This window comes from Microtus pennsylvanicus, chromosome 9, assembly GCF_037038515.1.
Source record: "Microtus pennsylvanicus isolate mMicPen1 chromosome 9, mMicPen1.hap1, whole genome shotgun sequence".
NCBI classification, from domain to species: Eukaryota; Metazoa; Chordata; class Mammalia; order Rodentia; family Cricetidae; genus Microtus; species Microtus pennsylvanicus.
This window is the reverse complement of record NC_134587.1, coordinates 109896247-109916718: the sequence shown is the minus strand read 5'-3', so window position 1 is coordinate 109916718 and position 20472 is coordinate 109896247. Positions and strand designations below refer to the sequence as shown.

At 47.2% G+C, this 20472-nt stretch overlaps 1 protein-coding gene across 1 annotated transcript in view; it reads left to right on the top strand.

Moving 5' to 3' along the window:
• The window catches only part of Pbx4 (PBX homeobox 4), a 56084-nt gene that overhangs the window by 22760 nt on the left and 12852 nt on the right, over positions 1-20472 (top strand). Inside the window, exons 2-3 of the mRNA XM_075987320.1 lie at positions 9011-9084; positions 20130-20368. Of these exons, the coding sequence (XP_075843435.1) occupies positions 9011-9084; positions 20130-20368 (313 nt within the window). The remainder of the gene's footprint in view (positions 1-9010; positions 9085-20129; positions 20369-20472) is intronic.

Here is a 20472-nt window from a genome sequence, read left to right as displayed (position 1 = left end):
GCACAACACTTCTGACCCCCCTTCTCTCCTCTAAAACCTGGATTACAGGGCTGGAGAGATGGCTCAGTGGTTAAGAGCATTGCCTGCTCTTCCAAAGGACCCGAGTTCGATTCCCAGCAACCACATGGTGGCTCACAACCATCTGTAAAGAGGTCTGGCGCCCTCTTCTGGCCTTCAGGCATACACACAGACAGAAAATTGTATACATAATAAATAAATAAATAAATAAATAAATAAATAAATAAATAAATAAATAAATATTTAAAAACAATAAAATAAAACCTGGATTACAGATGTGCACGGCCACATAGAGCTACAGATGTGCAGGGCCACACTAGGATTACAGATGTGCACCAGCACACTAGGATTACAGATGTGCACAACCACACTAGGATTACAGATGTGCACAGCCACACTAGGATTACAGATGTGCACCGGCACACTAGGATTACAGATGTGCACAACCACACTAGGATTACAGATGTGCACCGGCACACTAGGATTACAGATGTGCACAACCACACTAGGATTACAGATGTGCACAACCACACTAGGATTACAGATGTGCACCGGCACACTAGGATTACAGATGTACATGGCCACATAGAGCTACAGATGTGCACAGCCACACTAGGATTACAGATGTGTACCACCACACTAGGGTTACAGATGTGCACAACCACACTAGGATTACAGATGTGCACAGCCACACCAGGATTACAGATTTGCACAACCACACTAGGATTACAGATGTGTACCACCACACTAGGATTACAGATGTGCACAGCCACACTAGGATTACAGATTTGCACAACCACACTAGGATTACAGATGTGCACCGGCACACTAGGATTACAGATGTGCACCGGCACACTAGGATTACAGATGTACATGGCCACATAGAGCTACAGATGTGCACAGCCACACTAGGATTACAGATGTGTACCACCACACTAGGGTTACAGATGTGCACAACCACACTAGGATTACAGATGTGCACAGCCACACTAGGATTACAGATGTGTACCACCACACTAGGGTTACAGATGTGCACAACCACACTAGGATTACAGATGTGCACAGCCACACTAGGATTACAGATGTGCACAGCCACACTAGGGTTACAGATGTGCACAACCACACTAGGGTTACAGATGTGCATTAGCACACTAAGATACAGATGTGCACCACCACACTAGGGTTACAGATGTGCACCACCACACTAGGAATACAGATGTGCACCGCCACACTAGGGCTTTGCACACCTAGGCCAGCTCTGCTGCATAGGCTGGAACCCCAGCACGTGAGTGGCATCTGACAGGTGTGCCAGCACTTCTGGAAGAGTGGAAGTGGAGTCTGACCCCATTGGGTTTCTCCTGCTGTGATGAGCACCATGACAGAAGCAGCTTGAAGAGGAGAGGGCAGTGGAAGCCGTGGCAGGGGCTGAAGCAGAGAAGCAGAGGCCATGGAGGACTGCTGCTCCCTGCCTTGTTCCCTAGGGCTTGCTCAGCCTGCTTTTTCAGGCCACAGCACCTGGCCAGGGTTGACACTGCCCACAGTGGGCTGGGCCACATCAGGTCTTAATCACACGGTGCTCTACAGGCTTCCCACAGATGAGTCTGATGGAGACTCAGATGAGGATCCTCTTCTCAGAAGATGCTAACCTGACCAAGTTGACCAAAGACTGACTGGTATGGCTCCCCATCTCATCTCATTGCCATGTGTTCAACTCGGACACATGGCTGGGGATGAGAGTGCATGGTAGAACATTAGCACACTGGAGAGTCTGCTTTCAATTGCCAGCAACACAGAGACAGACCAGGTGTCTAACCCTGAATAACTGCTTTTTGTTTGTTTGTTTGTTTGTTTGTTTTTTTTTTTTTTGGTGGCTGGAGAGACAGCCGTGGGTGCTGGGAACCGAACTCTTTATATTTATGGTTGTGAGCCTAGCCTTTAACGGCTGAGCCATCTCTCCAGCCCTGTTTGTTTGTTTTTAAGACAATATCTTAGCTCAGATTTTCCTGACACTTACAGTGGCCTGTCTGTTACTTGAGTGCCAGAATTACAGTCATGAGCCACTACTCCTAGACAACTTGTAAAACACTTAAAAGAAAATGTTGATGCACATCTAACCTGGAATCAGACAATGATTTATTAAAAATGAGACTGAGCCAGGCATTGGTGGCACAGGCCTTTAATCCCAGCACTTGGGAGGTAGAAGCAGGTGGGTCTCTGAGTTCAAGGCCAGCCTAGTCTACACATCAAGTCAGGACAGCCATTACCCATTATAGCCCTGTCTCAGAAAACCAAAAATATTCTGAGTTTAGGGCCAGCCTAGTCTATAAAGCAAGTTCCAGGGAAGCCAAGGCCACACAGAGAAACCCTGTCTCGAAAAAACCAAGAACCAATGCATGGAGGCTGTGTTGTGTCTGGAGTTACTGTAAAAGACGGTAACCAGCAGGAGATTGTCGGAGCTTTGGCAGTCTTCCTCAGAAAGTCCAGGAAGCTGAAAGTCCCCAGATGGGTGGATATAGTCAAGTTGGCCAAACATAAAGAGCTTGCCCCCTGTTGTTGTGGGCCTTGCCAGAGGAGGAGCAGGTTGCAGTTGAAGTTCCCGGTGTCAGCCCAGCAGAAGGGAATCCCCTGATGGGTCCATCTCGTTTAGGCAAGGCCACGGGACTACAGATTCTGAAATGTCTTTTGCTTCTGCTGTGCCTCTTCATGTTTGCTGCGGCTCTCTTTCTCTGATATCTAGTGTGGTGTGAGTGGACGTGGGGAGATCTCCACTACCTGTGATATAATGCGTTTATCTTTTGGAAACATCCTGTTCTACTGGGCATTTTTACCTGTGGATGTCAAGAATATGACCCCCTAAGCTGTACTGTCCAATTTGATAATAATAATGATAGCTTATACAGAGTTTTGATTAATAAAAATAAATTCAAGGGTCTGTTTCACAGCTGCATGGATAGTAAGTAGCTCAAGTTAGTGACTAACAGTGGAGTTCCAGTAGCCCAGTTAGTTTAAATTCCTTTAACCTTAATGTTGGGAGATGTGTTCACAGGCCTTGGAGTGCATCACAGTTGAAACAAAGCTTTGGAAATAGCAAAGTTAGACTAAGATGTTTTTGCTAAACAGTTTTGAGGTGAAAAACCCAAGGAGACAATCTGAAGTTTTATAAAGGCGCATGGATGAATGAGGAACTCCTTAAGGTCAGGGAACAAGAACAAATCTGCTCAGTTACTACTGGCTGACACACTGCCCTTGCTAGGATTGGCTGATGACCAAAGGTGATGATTAATTCTTTATACCCATTTCTGTCCTCAATCTCCTGATGTAAAAAATCATTAATGAATGGATATGTGCCCACGTGGAGCTGCCTGATTCTTTCTCATATATAAAAATTTAGGTATGCCGGGCGGTGGTGGCGCACGCCTTTAATCCCAGCACTCGGGAGGCAGAGGCAGGCGGATCTCTGTGAGTTCAAGGCCAGCCTGGTCTACAAGAGCTAGTTCCGGGACAGGCACCAAAAGCTACAGAGAAACCCTGTCTCGAAAAAAAAAAATTAGGTTTGGGTTCCTTTAAGATTCCTTATAAGATTACCTTTCAAAATACGTAAGAAAATAATTGGCCCTTCCTTTGTAACTGCAAAATGCAGCCTGCCAGTAAAAGACCTGCCACAAGGTTAATCTGTAACAAGTTGCTTGAGTATGAATGTATGTGGGTTCCTGGGATAGTTTGTTTGTGACGGAGGTGAAAAACCTGGGTTTTCCTATAATTATTCACTTGAAAAATGGAATACAACTCTTTTGACTCTTATACTGCCTGTAAGATTCTTTTGGGATATAAAAGCTGTAGAACAACATGAGATAGAGAGAATAAAGAAGGAAACCATCAAGAGAGTTTGTGAGTGCCTTTTCCTGTAATCCCCCTCAGATAGAAAAGTTAAGCTTGCCAACTCCATGGCTTCCTTGTACAGCCCTGTGCTGCTGGAGGCTGGACCCCCAGACAGCAGTACCCTGTGGTTCTACACACAGGCTGTTTCCACAGCACAGTACCTGTACCTGTGTGGTGGTGCCAGAGCTGGCTCTATGACCAAGATTTACAGAGGATGACAGAGAAACGTGTCAGACCTAGCCACTTCAGCAGAGGCTCTGAGAGTTTGGTCTGCTGTATCCTCCAAGCCCCGGAGGGGCTGAAAATGGTGGAAAAGGACCAAGATGGGGGCCACAATCTAACTCTTCAGGGACAGAGAGATCTGGACAGGATTGCCAGACAGGTGCAGCTGCTAACAAGAAGTATTAGAACAAAGGATGCTGGGGGAAAAAAAACCAAGAAAACCAAAATATATGATGGAGTTAGCTGTGGAGTTACTGTGTGATCCGCAGTTGTATTGCAGCATATGGTCACGGTTTTGTGCACAGTTGTTTATAGCCACATCACTCATAATACCCAAGATGAGTGATGGCTGAGCAGTTCATGTGACTCATAAACTGTGCTGCACACCTGTCACCCAAAACTCATGTAGAGGCAGAGGATTGGAAATACAAGGTTAGCCTTGGTTTCATAGAGAGTTGGAAGCCAGCCTGTACTTGAGACCCTGCCTTGGGGAAAACACTAAAAGAACTGTAGAAATGACTGAGAATTCACGAGGTATAGGAGGCATCAGAAATTCAGTCTGGACTATATGAGAGTCTCAAAAAAGGGCGAATGAGGCTAGTGGGATGGCTCAGTGGTTCAGAGCACTCAGTGAGCAGTCATGAGAAAGGACCTGAGCACCATTGTAACAAGCCAAGGATGGTCTCAAACATATTAGTGCTTCTAACTCTGTGGGGGTTGCTAGGACTTGATGACTACTACCCTAAGGGAGTGAGGATCTCTCTCTCTCTCTCTCTCTCTCACACACACACACACACTCACACACGCTGACCTCTCTCTCTCTCTCTCTCTCTCTCTCTCTCTCTCTCTCTCTCACACACACACACACACACACACACACACACACACACACAAACTCCTATACTCAAGAGTTAGAAAAGCAGTTTCTAAAAATGGGTGTTGGAATGGCTAAATGGCTGAGTGAACTGTCCTCTGCCCATATGATAAAATATTAGTTAACCAGGACAAGGAGCAAAGTACTCGTCCATGCAGTATTCCAGAATACCATGTACTATATAATTCACTTGTGCAAAAAGCCCCCTAAAAAGCATATATAGAGACAGATTGATGGTTGCTGGATGCAGAAAGAGCATGGACCAGCAACCAGTTAGCACAGGCTATGATGTGGAGTTAATGGCAGTCATTGCACAATGAATGTACTACAGACCATAGAACTTAAACACTTCAGAAGAGCGAACTAGGGGTTGGAAGATGGCTTGGGTGAGAATGCCTGTTTGCAAACATGAGAACCTGAGTAAAGCCCCTATGTGGTAATAGGAAGATGTGCAGCACATGGCAGGTACCAACCACCTGTGGGACATTGGGGAAGTGTGATCATGTTCATGCTTAGGACATTGGGGAAGTGTGATCATGTTCATGCTTAGGACATTGGGGAAGTGTGATCATGTTCATGCTTAGGACATTGGGGAAGTGTGATCATGTTCATGCTTAGGACATTGGGGAAGTGTGATCATGTTCATGCTTAGGACATTGGGGAAGTGTGATCATGTTCATGCTTAGGACATTGGGGAAGTGTGATCATGTTCATGCTTAGGACATTGGGGAAGTGTGATCATGTTCATGCTTAGGACATTGGGGAAGTGTAATTATGTTCATGGTTAGGCCCTGGATGAGCCACTAGGCACAGGAGGGTGAGTTTGCTTACAGACCTTCTGACCTTGAAGTTGGTGTTCTTCTTTCTTTTTTAAATAAATATTTAGGTCTGTTTTACTATTTTGTGTGCATGAGTGTCTTGCATGAATGTCTGGTGCCTGAGGAGGTAGTGAACCTCCATGTGGGTGCTGAGAATTGGACCCAGGTCTTTTGTAAGAATAAGTGCTCTTTCCAGATACATCCTGGGGGAAAAAAAGAAAGAAAGGAAGGAAGGAAGGAAGGAAGGAAGGAAGGAAGGAAGGAAGGAAGGAAGGAAGGAAGGAAGGAAGAGTGCTCTTAACCTCTGAGCCAACTCTTGAGCTCTGAAGTTTGTTTGTTTGTTTGTTTTGGGGGGGTTGAGACAGAAGGTTTCTCTGTAGCTTTGGAGCCTATCCTGGAACTAGCTCTTGTAGACCAGGCTGGCCTTGAACTCACAGAGATCCGCCTGTCTCTGTCTCCCAAGTGCTGGGATTAAAGGTGTGTGCCACCACCACCTGGCTGAAGTTGGTCTTCTTGATGAGCTGTTGGCAGTAAGCAAATTCTATGTATAAAGGAGCTGTTTGGAATATTTATAAAAAGTGTCCCTCAGTGTCCAACAAGACCTGGGTCCAGGAATGCCTGCCCCAGTGCAGCAGAGGTAAAAAGCACAGGCACTAGGTTCCTCATGAGATCTGGTACATCTGTGTGGGACCATCGCGTCCTGGAAGATGCTGCACGACTCCACACCTGACGCTGGGCAGATGTTTTGTAAGCAGTTTTGGTCAATTTTTAAATTACATCTATTTCTTTGTATGTATGTAGAAGTCAGAGAACAGCTTCCACGTTTCTCCTTCCACCATGTGGGCCCTGGTATGAACTCAGTTCTTTAGGTTTAACGGAAAGTGTCTCTTTACCCCTGACCCATCTCACCTGCCCTGTGAATAGTTGCTTTGCTACTTACTATTTATAATACTCTAGTGTTACTGAAGAATGCCGATGCAGGGCTGGGAAATGGCTTAGTGCTAAGAGCAATGGACACTCTTCCAAAGGACTCAGGTTTGATTCCCAGCACACATATGGTCCCTCACAACCATCTCTAATCCAGTTCCATGGGATCCAACACCTTCTGGTCTTCATAGGCACTAGGCGTGCACATGGTGCACAGACAGGCATGCAAGCAAAACACCACACACATAAATTAAAAATAAAAATGCCTGCCCCAGTACAGCAGAGGTAAAAAAGCACACGCCCTTGATTCCAGCACTCAGAAGACAGAGGCAGGCAAATCTCTGTGAGTCCAAGGCAAGTCTACAGAGCAAGTGCCAGGAAAGGCTCCAAAGCTATAGAGAAACCTTGTCACATAAAACTGAAAAAAGAAAAAGGAGGCCGGGTGGTGGTGGCACACGCCTTTAATCCCAGCACTCAGGAGGCAGAGGCAGGCGGATCTCTGTGAGTTCGAGACCAGCCTGGTCTACAGAGCTAGTTCCAGGACAGGCTCCAAAGCCACAAAGAAACCCTGTCTTGAAAAACCAAAAAAAAAAAAAAAAGGAAAAAATAATGACTAGAGGGGGGGTGCTCTATAGCCATTTAGAAAACCAAATTATTTTTTGTTCTTTTCCATCCCAGATTAGAATTGGTTTGGGTAGTTTATTAGTTCAATTGCTGGGGATGGGACCCAGGGCCTGGAGCATGCTGGACAGGCACTCCCACTGAGCCACACCTCTGCTGCCCTGGTCAGTGGAACTCAGTGAGGTCCCCGCGTCTGGAGGAAATGCCTGATGTCAGCAACTTAAGGAGGAGAAGATGCAATCGGCACAGACAGAGAGGACATTCAGGGCAGAACAGTTCTGGAAGCAGGTAGCCAAAACGAGGTGTCAGGTTGGCTCATAGCTCCAGGGATCTCTCAGTCCCAGGACTTCCTCTTTCAAACCATTCACACCTTCCAGTGTCTTGTGAGGTCCCACCTGACACTGACCTGGTCACCTCTGGAAATGCCATCACAGGCACACCTGGCCTGCTTCTTTAATCCCCAGGATATTTCCTTTTCTGCTCTTGTTTTTTGTTTCCATTTTTAAGGTGCATTTTTATTTATTTATTTGGTTTTTCGAGACAGGGTTTCTCTGTGGCTTTGGTGCCTGTCCCGGAACTAGCTCTTGCAGACCAGGCTGGTCTTGAACTCACAGAGATCCACCTGCCTCTGCCTCCCGAGTGCTGGGATTAAAGGCGTGCGCCACCATAGCCCGGCTTAAGATGCATTTTTTTTAGTATGTTTAATATGTAATTAAGATGCATTTTTAAAGGACATTTATTTCGTGTGCATGGGCAGGTGCTCCTGCGGAGCAAACTGGTGACAGCCGCTTCTGCCGTCATGTGGGCTCTAGGGATTGAATCCAGATCTCCAGCGAGCACTCTTGCCCAAGGAGCCTTCCCACCATCCCCTTTTGTGTTTTTGTTTATTTGTTTAATTTTATTATTCTCTCTGTGTGAGCACAAGTGTGGGTGTGCCTCTGCGCATGGAGGACAGAGGACAAATGCAGGAGTCAGTTCTCTCCTTTCCTCATGGTTTCTAGGGATGACACTGAGGTTGTCAGGTTGCACAGCAATGGCCTTTACTGCTAAGACATCTCTGCTGTCTTGTTTTCTATGGAGTCTTTACATTGTTTGGGGCAGAATCTCCTGGACCCCAGGCTAGCCTCAAACTCAGTGCTCACTGTATAGCTGAGACTGACTCTGACCTTCTCGTCCTCCTCACACTGAAGTGCTGGGGTGACCGTTGTGCATCATGGCATCTTTCCGACTGTGTTTGTTGAGACAAGGTCTCACTATGCAGCCCTAGCTTGCCTGACCTCAGTCTCACAGAAAGCCATTCCTAACATTTCTGTTGTAACCCTGGCTAGCTTGGAACTCTCTATGTAAACTAGGCAGACTGTGAACTAGGAGATCCACCAGTCTTTGCCTCCATAGGACTGGAATTAAAGGCTCATGCCACCATGCCCAACTCCAAACGTTTCTTGATCCATTCAAGTTGACAATCAAAGTCCCCATCACAGACTGCACATTCCTATTTTAATGCTGCAAAAGTAAAAATGATGTGGCATCTTCGCCCTGTCTTTGCAGGGTGTGACCAATGCCACATTGGCTGGCAAGGCCTAGTTTCTTGGGAAGGAGGCCCCTGCTCCCCATGAGCTAACTTTCTCACCATGCCTCTGCTGCCTTTCAGAAAGCATGCCCTAAACTGCCATCGGATGAAGTCTGCCCTCTTCAGCGTGCTCTGCGAGATCAAGGAAAAGACAGGTAGGCTGCTCCAGGACTCTGTCTGGCTCCAGCCTCATATGCTGCCCTAGTCTGCCCCTCACAGCACATGGTTCTGCCATCCTTCCAAAATTCAAACATCAGAATTTTATCCTAATTCAAGTGTCCAAAGTTATCCCCGTGGAAGTCTTCTGCCTCTGCAAATAGTTGTGTTTAATAAGGTACACAGGGCCATGATGTCATCCAGGCCCAGGCTGCTGCATAGGCCAAATCTGGATCCATAGCCCAGCAGCAGCCAGGGTCTGAGCTGGTGTTCATGGCTCCTGTTATCACCAAGAGCTGCGCAGGTGCCTGGGATCTGGACAGCCTCCCGAGACCACATTGGTGTCCAAGGCCTTTCTGACACTGGAACCATAGTGATATTCAGGCCCAGGCTGCTGCCAAGGGCCGTGTCTGAGTCTGTGGTCCTGCTGCAGTTAGGGTCTGTGATGATGTCCATGGCCCTGTTGCCACAGGGGCCAGCCCCACTTTTCATTGCATGTTGAAATCCAAGGGCCATGCTGAGCCAGCTCCACTTTTCATTGGCCCTGGAAGAGCTGGTCCTGCCCCTCACTGGTCACTGCAGCAGGAGAACTGCCCCGCCCATGCCCACACCAAACTCAGGAGAGCTGGCCCCGCCCATACCCACACCAAACTCAGGAGAGCTGGCCCCGCCCATACCCACACCAAACTCAAGAGAGCTGGCCCCGCCCATGCCCACACCAAACTCAGGAGAGCTGGCCCGCCCTACACCTTGGGTGTGGGAGAGCTGGCCCTGATGGCATGGGCCCAGGAGAGCTGGCCCTGCCCCTCTCCTGATGGGGACCATCCCAGTGGCCCAGATCAACCAGCTCAGCTACCACCCAGACCCACATCCTGGGCCTTGGGTTGGCTCACTCTAATATCTACCCCATCTTTGACCTGCTGGTGTGTGTGAAAGGACTGGTCCTGTGGAACAAAACCCCAGAATCTCCATGACTCGGGACAACAGCATGAAGCTGAGAGGAGCTTCGGTGAGGGTCCAGTGATGATGGCATGCCCCATCTTACAAATAAAGAAGTATAATTAAAATAAATTAAATTTAAAAAGTAACAATAATAAAAAGGGAGGCACTCCAGCACCTGAGAGAGGAAGAAGACCAGAAGTTACAGCTTAAGTTCTAGGCTAGTCAGAAACGTGAGGTCCTGTCTCAGAAAGCAAACAAATGTTAAAAGGTGTGGTTGAGGGACATGGCTTAATGGTTAAGTGACTTGCTAGGAGAGCATGAGGACTGGGGTTCAGGTTTCCAGACCTATGTAGATGTGAGGTGGGCCTGGAAGCACAGGGTCTAGAGTCAAGCTGTCTGTCCAGACTAGTCAGATCAGCGAGTTCTGGGTTCGAATGAGAGGCCTTAACTCAGTCTGTAAGGGGAAGGGCTACAGAGATGACACAGTATGTAATTGGGAGGGGCTGCAGAGATGGCTCAGCAGTCAAGAGCTCTTACAGAGGACCCAGTTTCAATTCCCAACACCCATGGGGTAACCCACAACCATCTGACTCCAGTTCCAAGGGATATGAAGCTGACTTGTCACCTTGCAAGCAGGCAGATCTCATGTGCATAGACATGTGTGTAGGTAAAACACCAATCCACATATATCAAGGAAAGTATTGATGCTAACCATGGATCTACACACACAGATGAAAGTGTACCAACACACATTGTACATATATTATATACACATATATGGGCAAAGGAAGAGCCAAGCAGGGCAGCACAGTCCTATGGGCAGTTCAGGCAGGCAATGCCTATTCTGTCATCCAGAATAGTATGGTTTTGTACAGTAGGCACTGGAGTTTTTCATTTTCTTGGTGAGACATATCCTCCACAGTGACTGGGAATGACTGGACCACGTTTGACCTGTTTTAAGGGGACACAGTCTATCGTGGAAAAGCTTGGTGGCAGCGGTGGCTCTGGGCTGTAGAGAGGGAGTGTGAAGCAGCTGCTTACACTTCCTCATGTCTACCCTTCCCAAATCAGCATTGCCAACTGTGGGCTCTGTGCTCAGACACAACAGCCTGAACCAAGCCTGGTGGTGGTCGCACACGCCTTTAATCCCAGCACTTGGGAGGTGGATCTTTGTGATCTCTGTGAGTTTGAGGCTAGCCTGGTCTACAGAGCAAAATCCAGGACAGCCAGGGTTACACAGAGAAACCCTGTCTCAGGAAAAAAATTTAAGTTTTAAAATTAGAATGCAATTTCATCTTTTTCTCCTCCCTCTTCTCCACCCTTCCTATGCACTCCTCCTCCCCCTCTCAAATTCATGATGTCTTTTAAATTAGAGAGAGAGAGAGAGAGAGAGAGAGAGAGAGAGAGAGAGAGAGATTGTCTGTTTGTCTACCTATCTCTCAACAGTTGACTGCATGTAGTTCTTCATCTAGGGTTGGGATCCTGTGGGATTTCTCCACACGTTAACACATCTATTGGTAAAGTCCTGTTTAAGCAACCATATTATCATGGTCTCATAGGTGTGGTTTCCCTGTTCTTTGTAGGACACAAATTCTACAGAAAGGCTTCCTGGTCTCCTGGCTCTTACAATCTACCCTTGTTCTTCAGTGTGGGGTTCTGTGTCAGCTGGGCTGGACACCTTTTGATCAGTGTTCTCTTCATTTGACCAGCTTTTTATAATGCTCTCTCTTCACTGAGGGGTGAGAGCTGCAGTTATCAGGCTGGGCCCTGGCACTAAAAGAGTTGTCCCCAAAGCAAGGCGGGGACATCTCAGTGTGTCTCAGTCCTGTTGTCTCAGGGTTGGCTACAGGTGTCACTCATGTTGATGTGGGAAGTGGGAGCCCTTAGAGCTGGCCCATGACTATTATCTCTGCACCTCTGAAGGCATTCTTTTTTACTGCCAGAAGGTTCTCTACCTCACATCCTCTCTCAGCCCAGCTGCACCTGTGTGCAGAGAACCATTGGGGATGGTCATGGGGATGTACATGTCATTGCTGTTGGAGCATTGCTGCTTCTGTGGGGCCTCTCAGAACATAGATCTCAGGAATATCTGTGGGCGTTCCACCACCCTCAATGTAAGTGTTACACAGCTTTCCTTCCTGTCTGTTGTGTGTGCATGCGGCGTGTAAGTACGTATGTACACATGTTATATGTGGAAGCCAAAGGTTAGTGTCACAATGTCTTTTTCTATTACTCTCCGTTTTATAGTTTGAGGCAGTCTCTCATTGGAACTGGAGCTCCCTAACTGGACTAGACTGGCTGGCCAGCAGGCCCTTCCTGTCTCTCCTGCGCTTGAATTGCAGGGATGGTACTTGGGTTTTTTATGTAGTTGTTGGGAATCAAATTCATGTCCTCATGTTTTCGAGGCATGCCATCTCCTCAGCTCCTCCAGTCTGTTTCTTATCTAATTCTGAGGAGCAGATAATGTGGGTCCCAGCAAATGGGAGCATGGAAAGTAGGCTTTCTTAGGCCCCTGACCTACATCTTCTTGGTGACAGCACCTTGGCTTCAAGCAGATCGCCCTGCACTGCCAGTGGCGCTGCTGCTTCAGTGTTCTGTGTGGTGGTCCGACATGCACATGAGCCCCAAGGCTTGTGAGCTGAGAGGACTTACCATCCTACCCCACACATGGCCACATGGCTGTCCTCTGGGTACAGTTGACAGCCACATGCTCTTTAGTGTTCTCCAAGTGTGTCCTGCTGACCCATTGCACCTTGTACCTAACAGCCAGCCAGCCATCAGCACTGAATTCTGAGGCCGTGTCACCCATGCCCACTGCCCACAACAAATTGTCCCTGTCACCATGTTCTCAGATATATAGCCTCTGGGGCTTGGTGCTTATTTGTATAATTAATTACAAGGTTTCTCTCTGTAGCCCTGGATGTCCTGGAACTCACTCTGTAGACCAGGCTGGCCTCTGCCTTCGAGGGCTGGGATTAAAGATGTGCACCATCACCTTGTAGTTTTGATATTGTTTTGAGCTGGATCTCCTTATACAACCCTGGCCATCAGAGTCTCACTGTGTGGACCAGGCTTCTGGACTGGAGCTGGAGCTCGGCTGGTAGAATGCTTGCTTGGCACTCAGGAGCCTTGTATGCTGGCACACAGTCATCCAGCCCTCGGGGAATCAAGAGTTCAAGACTGGCCCAGCATTTGAGAGGCAGAGGCAGGCAAATCTCTAGAGTTCAAGGCCAGCCTGGTCTACAGAGTGAGTTCCAGAACAGCCCTGGCTACACAGGAAAACCTTGTCTCAAAAAAAAAAAAAAACAAAAACACAAAACCAACAACAACAACAAAAAGAATTCAATGTTGTCTACATAGCACATTCAAGGAGACCAGTCCAGACTCTGTGAGACACTGTGTCATATAGATATTCACAGGAGAATAAAGAGTTCAAGACTGGCCAGGTGCGCCTTTAATCCCAGCGCTCGGGGAGACAGAGGCAGGTGGACCTCTGTGCGTGTGAGGCCAGCCTGGTCTACATACTGAGCTCCAGGACAACCAAAGCTACATAATAGAGAGACTCTGTCTCAAAGAAAACGAGAGTTAGTTCAAGACTGACCTGGGCTACTAACCAAGGCCCTGTCTCAAAAATAACCAAGTGTGGAGTAATCCCGAAATGGGAGAGGCAGGCAGATTTGGGAGTTCAAGGTCAGCCTGGTCTACGTAGTGAGCCTGAGCTAAATGAGACTCAGAAACACGAAGATACTTTTTCATGGCTGTAGTCTTGACAAGCTGTCACTTCTGATGCTCCTTTCGCCCACTTAGCTGAAGGAGGAACCAGGTGGTGCAGGCATGGCATGTCAGCAGGGCACCCCTGTGCGTCAGACAGTTCCCATGGGGACAGATCAGTGTGCCAGAACACTGTAACCCTTGTCTTCACCCTATATACCCTGGACTTTTGGTGGCTCACATGCAGGTAGCCCCTGGAGGGTGGCAGGCTCAGCCTGAGCCACACATTCTTGCTGGGCATGCCATCGAGCCACAGGCTCGAGTAGCTGAACTGGGCATACTTTCAGTTATAGTGTGGCGGGGGAATGACAGATTTGTACTCAAGCAAAGAAAGTGTTGAAGCCTCCTGTGAGCTGACAACTGCAGGGTAGCCATGATGCCACAGTAAGGGGGAAGTGCAAGCTGGGGGCACCATTGCCCCCCCTCCAGGACTTGAGTAAGGCCAGCAGGAGAGCAAGGGATTCTCAGTTCTGCTCCGCCAAGAAAAGCATTTTCTCCATTATCCTGACCTAATGCCCACAGCCCACTGGCCAGGGAGCTGTCCTTCCATTCAGAGGCAAGATATGTCATAATGAGAGACACAGGACACAGGTCTCTAAGTTGTGTTGTAATAGGAGCAGGGGCTGTCCCCAGCACCCCGGCCGCCAAGCTAGCTTATGCCCTGAAATAACAACACACAAATTGTATTCTTTTAAACACTGCTTGGCCCATTTCTATCTAGCCTCTTCTAGGCTAATTCTCACATATTAATTTAGCCCATTTCTAATCATCTGTGTAGCACCGCTAGGTGCGCTTACTAGGAAGATTCTAGCCTACGTCCATCCTGGGTCGGAGCTTCATCGTGTGTGTCTGCCCGGGAGCGGGGAGCATGGCGTCTCTGCTCCAGAGAGCAGAGCTGTTAAGTCTAAGCTCACTTCCTCTTCCTCCCAGCATTCTGTTCTGTTTACTCCTCCCACCTATGTTTTAACCTATGAGGCCAAGCAGTTTCTTTATTTCTTAACCAATGACCTTCCTCCATCAAAGTTGAGAGATAGGCGTTTGCATACATGTATGTCTGTGCACCTTGTACATGCCTGGTACCCAAAGGAACCAAAAGAGGGCATTGGATCCCCTGGAATTGGAGCTGCAGTGTGGATACTGAGAACTGAACCTCTGCAAGCTGCGTCTTCCCTCTAGTCCTATTTACTTTTGTTTGTTTGATTTTTGAGACAGGGTTTCTCTGTGTAGCCTTGGCTGTCCTGGGACTCCCTCTGTAGACCAGGCTGGGCTCGAACTCATAGATCTGCCTGCCTCTGCCCCCAAGTGCTGGGTTTAAAGGTGTGCCCACCATTGATGTGGGAGTGTCATATATCAATCTGTTGATTTCATTGGCTAAGCAATAAAGAAACTGTTAGGCCCATTGGATAGGCCCACCCTTAGGTGGGTGGAGTAGACAGAACAAAACGCTGGGAGGAAGAGGAAGTGAGGTCAGACTCGACAGCTCTCCTCTCAGGAGCAGACACCTCAGAGAGACGCCATGCCCCAGCTCTTACCCAGGATGGACTTAGGCTAGAATCTTCCCGGTAAGACCGGTGCTACAGTTTATTAGAAATGGGTTGATCGGGATATCAGAATTAGCCAGTAAGGACTATAGCTCATGGGCCAAGCAGTGTTTAAAAGAATACAGTGTCCGTGTAATTATTTCGGGGCATAAGCTAGCCGGGCAGGCGTCTGGGGGTTGGGGACGCAGCCCTGCCGCCGCCCATATTACTACAAATGGCGCCCACGTGATGGACTAAACCCACTTAAAAAACCTGAGAAGGCTTAAAAATAATGGAGAGAGAGTTTAACACAGATTTTTGCTGTTTGTTGGTGGCGTGCTGTAGAGAGATTTCCTGATTCGGCAACAGCAGCAGAAAAAACGCTGTGTCATTTTAAAGCACAGCTCCTTGGGGCTGTGCTGCCAGTGCAAACTCTGGCTTTATGTTGTGTTCCCACTTGGGATCGGAAGGAGAGTGCTCTGAGACCGTGCTGATGGCTCTCAGCGCTCCCTGCCTGCACCTGGGCAGACGGCCGAATCAGGCTTAGGCAGGCGGAAGAGCATGGCGGATTCCTGCCGCCATACAGAGACGTGTTTTCAGACTGCGCAGTGCTCTGCGTGTCAGATTTGGATGTTACTTGGATGAAAAGAATTTCTGTGCTGCACGCTCAGTCTCAGAATTAAAGTGCTGAGTGCCGCTCCTACCTGGTAGCCCCAGAGCTAGCACAAAATGGTACGTCCTCCATTTTGAAATTTTCCTGACTCAGCTTCAGCTGCAAATCCCTGCAGCTCATTAAGAGGTCCTGCCACGAAACACTTAAATGGTGGTGACGAAAAGCTGAATGCATGCTTTTCGGTTTTCAGCCGTAGCAGGAAAAAAGCTGTGCCGTTTAAAAATGCCGGCTTCTGGGCTGTCCTGCCAGGGCAAACTCTGTTTGAGGCAGGAGGGCCAGCCACTGAGAGAGGACTTGAGTGTTGTCTGTTGTAGCTCGCTGGCTGGCAGGGACCTTGAAACGCCATAGAGGTGTGGCTACAAACGTGGCTGCAGCCTGTACATCCGCCATGAGGCTGGAAAGCTAAGGAATGGGCTGGATCCAGCCGTCAAAGCCACGCCTTTAGTCCTACTGAGATTGCTTGGCAAATTAAAGACTCATGTGGTCAGAAAAAGAGAGATATACAGTAAAGAGAGATTCAAAGACAGAGAAAATTTCTGAATGGTTTAAAGTGTGTTAAAAATATATGCAAGCTAAAAGTTGAAGTTCTTAAAAAAAAAAGGAAGAGAGTTGTTGTGTGTCGTAGTACACACCTTTAATCCCTACACTTGGGAGGCAGAGGGAGATAGACCTCTGTGAGTTCAAGGTGTGGTAGCACACGCCTTTAATCCCAGTGCCTAGAAGGCAGAGAGAACAGATCTCTGTGAGTTCAAGGTGTAGTAGCAAACACCTTTAATCCCAATGCCTGGGAGGCAGAGACGGGCGGATCTCTGAGAGTTCAAAGACAGCCTGGTCTACAGGTCAAAGATTTATGCTCAAAAAGCAAAAAGTTAATGTAGGAATGTCACAGCTTAGATTCTTAAGTGCCTAGTGATTTAAAGGCGCAAATCAAAAGTGCTCCTGGATAGTAAAAAATTGCAGATTCACAATAGGACAGATTCAGACCACTAAATGAGTCACACTGTTGGATGAATGTACGTAGGCTTGGGAGAGAGAAGAAAAAGAATATAGAGAATAAAGTTAATGGTTTAAAAAGAAAAAAGTAAAAGTAAAGTCTTTAAAGAGACAGAATAAAGTAAAGTGATAGAGTAAAAATAAGCCGCGTAAAAATGAAAAATTCACAGAGAGTCTGGATTATGTACATTGTGTTTTCTTTAAAATTTTTGACTGTGAAGGAGCTAAGTACAGAGAGATATTTCATTACATGGGCTGCCAAGCTAAACCAGAATGGATATAAGGGTATTACGATTTCAGAATTTGGGTCTAAGGATATGATGCTTTGGAAAGGAGTTTCTTATTTTGTTTTCACAGAGGATGAGACTCTATGGATTTCTTCTATTCCGATTTGGTATGATGGACCACGTCCTCCTGAAGGGTTGCTGTGAACATCTTCAGAAAATTGCTTTGCTCAACTGACAACTGAGATGAAACTAGCACACAGGTTATACCATGAAAGACCTAATTAATGACGCCCCCATTCAGCAGGAAGCAGTTTGGAGAGAAAAAACTGCGCCCACGTTCCCAAATATGGTTTATAAATGTTCTTTTACATTTAAAGGGGGAAATGATATAGGTATGAGTAATTTGCATTGATGTGGATTTTAAGGTCAATTTTGCTATATGTATATGTATTTCTGCTCTCGATTAAGGTATTGTAATTGTCTAGTTCCTTTAAATATGTACTGTATAATTAAGAAATATAGGTTGTTAATGGATAATCATCGATAACAGTAAAGCTTGTAGTCATGTTAGTTAGATTTTCTAGATATATAGAGATATATTTTAGATAGACATTCTTCATGTCTTTCAAAGATTATAGAATAGGACATTTAATGTTTTAATAACTGAGGACTTTTCATGACAATGAGACACTCTGCTCCTGGCAGCACCAATCTACTTCGAGAGGAAGATGGGCATCGAAGAGGCTCCTTATGGAGTTTGATAGCCATTTGGGCAAGAAACTGCTCTTGCCTGGACTGTTGCATAAACTGGACACAGAGAACCCGCAGAGAGAGGACTACTGAACTTGCCTAAGGTGAGATGATTTTTCGGGGTTCCTGATTCATGAAAGAGTCTGCGAGACATTCTGCAGGACACAACAGATAGTGACTGAACTGACTTTGAATTTTCCTGCTTTATGGAAATGTCTGCTGGATACCATGGGCCTAAAGGCTGAAGATAGATGCCCCAACGGTACAGAGGAACTTTGGGTGACTGTCCAGGCAGTGAGATGTGTCTGTCATTTCTAGAGTTTTAAAAGTTGCTTTTTTCTTGTTTGCTTAGGTAGTATTGTATCTTTCTGGAGTCTTTGATGGAGTTAAGAATAGTTAGTTATAGTTATAGTTTTCCTTAGTTATGATAAAGATTATTGTAACTTTTACTTGATAACTGTTTTGTTATATGTAATTTTGCTATGTTAAGGTTAAAGCCTTCCTTTTTTTGTTTAAACAGAAAAAGGGGAAGTGATGTGGGAGTGTCATATATCAATCTGTTGATTTCATTGGCTAAGCAATAAAGAAACTGTTAGGCCCATTGGATAGGCCCACCCTTAGGTGGGTGGAGTAGACAGAACAAAACGCTGGGAGGAAGAGGAAGTGAGGTCAGACTCGACAGCTCTCCTCTCAGGAGCAGACACCTCAGAGAGACGCCATGCCCCAGCTCTGACCCAGGATGGACTTAGGCTAGAATCTTCCCGGTAAGACCGGTGCTACAGTTTATTAGAAATGGGTTGATCGGGATATCAGAATTAGCCAGTAAGGACTATAGCTCATGGGCCAAGCAGTGTTTAAAAGAATACAGTGTCCGTGTAATTATTTCGGGGCATAAGCTAGCCGGGCAGGCGTCTGGGGGTTGGGGACGCAGCCCTGCCGCCACCCATATTACTACACACCATCACCTGACTTATTTTTCATTTTATGTGTATTAGTATTTGCCTGGATGTATGTCTGTAACAGAGGTGTGTGGTGTAGGAAATACAGACACAAGCCTGGTCACTAGCACCTGATGAAGCCTTTCCTTTTCTGCTTTATAGGTGTGCTGCCCTCCACACATACATGGACACATGGTCGCATACACTAGTGCACACTGACACAGATGCAAGCATGCATATACACACAGGGACATATGCATGTACAGACACATTAGAGATGACATAACTCACAAAACAATCCCATACCACTTCAGAATTATGAATAATAAAAGGGTTATTTATTTAAGGGGAAAACTTACAGATTGCTGTCCTAGACAATAGTCCTCTGCGTGAACAGGAACAGAGTCTAGCAGCCGGAAGCAGGAGCCCGAAGCAAGAGAGCAGATGTACGTTTACCTCTGCTTTTACACTATAAGAGACCACGCCCAAGTGTGCACACATGTAGGACATAGACACATAGCAGAGCCCATCAGTGCAGTACTGTGCAATCCCAGTGGTAGGCCATTTATCTAATACTTTCTCACACTATTTACTTTGGAGGAGGGCAAGGAGAGGCACATGTAGCTCAGAGCCGCAGGATTTGATTCTCCTTCTACCATGTAGATTGATTTCAAGTCAACATGCTTGGCAGCAAGCTCCTTTACCCACTGAGCCCTCTCACCAGCCCTGCACCTACCTTGTCTTGACACCAGCACCAGAATGCCCCTCCCAGCACTTCAGCGTTCCTACCCAGCCCTGGCTGTGTTCTCACGTGGCTGTCAGGTTCCGGCCACATGTGCTGCACTGTCCTGGCGTCCTCTGCATGACCAGGACTGTGCTCCTGAAGACGACATTTGGGTCAGTGTTCCAGTAGGTTCCTAGGTGTCTCTGATCCAGTGTGGTAATAAAGGGGCTAGAGATGGTTTGGAGGTTTAGAGTGTTTCCTGCTCTTGCAGAGACTGAGTTGAGTTCACAGCACCTGCACTGACTGGGCAGCTTACAGCTGCCTGTGACGCAGGGTATGGGGATCTGACACCCCAGCCTGGACTCCTAGGAGATCTGCACACACGCAGGCGCACATGTATACATAATTCAAATGTTTTCAAGTGATGCCCAGCCATGGTTCCAGTGCCACTTGGTCCTGGCTACTTTTCTCTGCAGAGAACACATCTGCCTGTCTTCTTCATCTAGCCATGAGCATCCGGCATGAGGAAGAGGATCCTCCCGACGCTCAGCTCCTGAGGCTGGATAATATGCTGCTGGCTGAGGGTGTGTCCAGGCCAGAGAAGAGAGGACGAGGAGCAGCAGCAGGCACCACAGCAACACCAGGTGGCTGTCCAAATGACAATAGCATTGAGCACTCAGACTACAGGGCCAAGCTGTCCCAGATCCGACAGATTTACCACTCTGAGCTAGAGAAGTATGAACAGGTGATCTTTCTGCACGCAAGAGTTTCTCATATGAATGTGCACTGGCCACAGTCGGATGTGGACACTAACCCCCTCCTCTGTGGCAGAGCAGGGACAGCCCACTG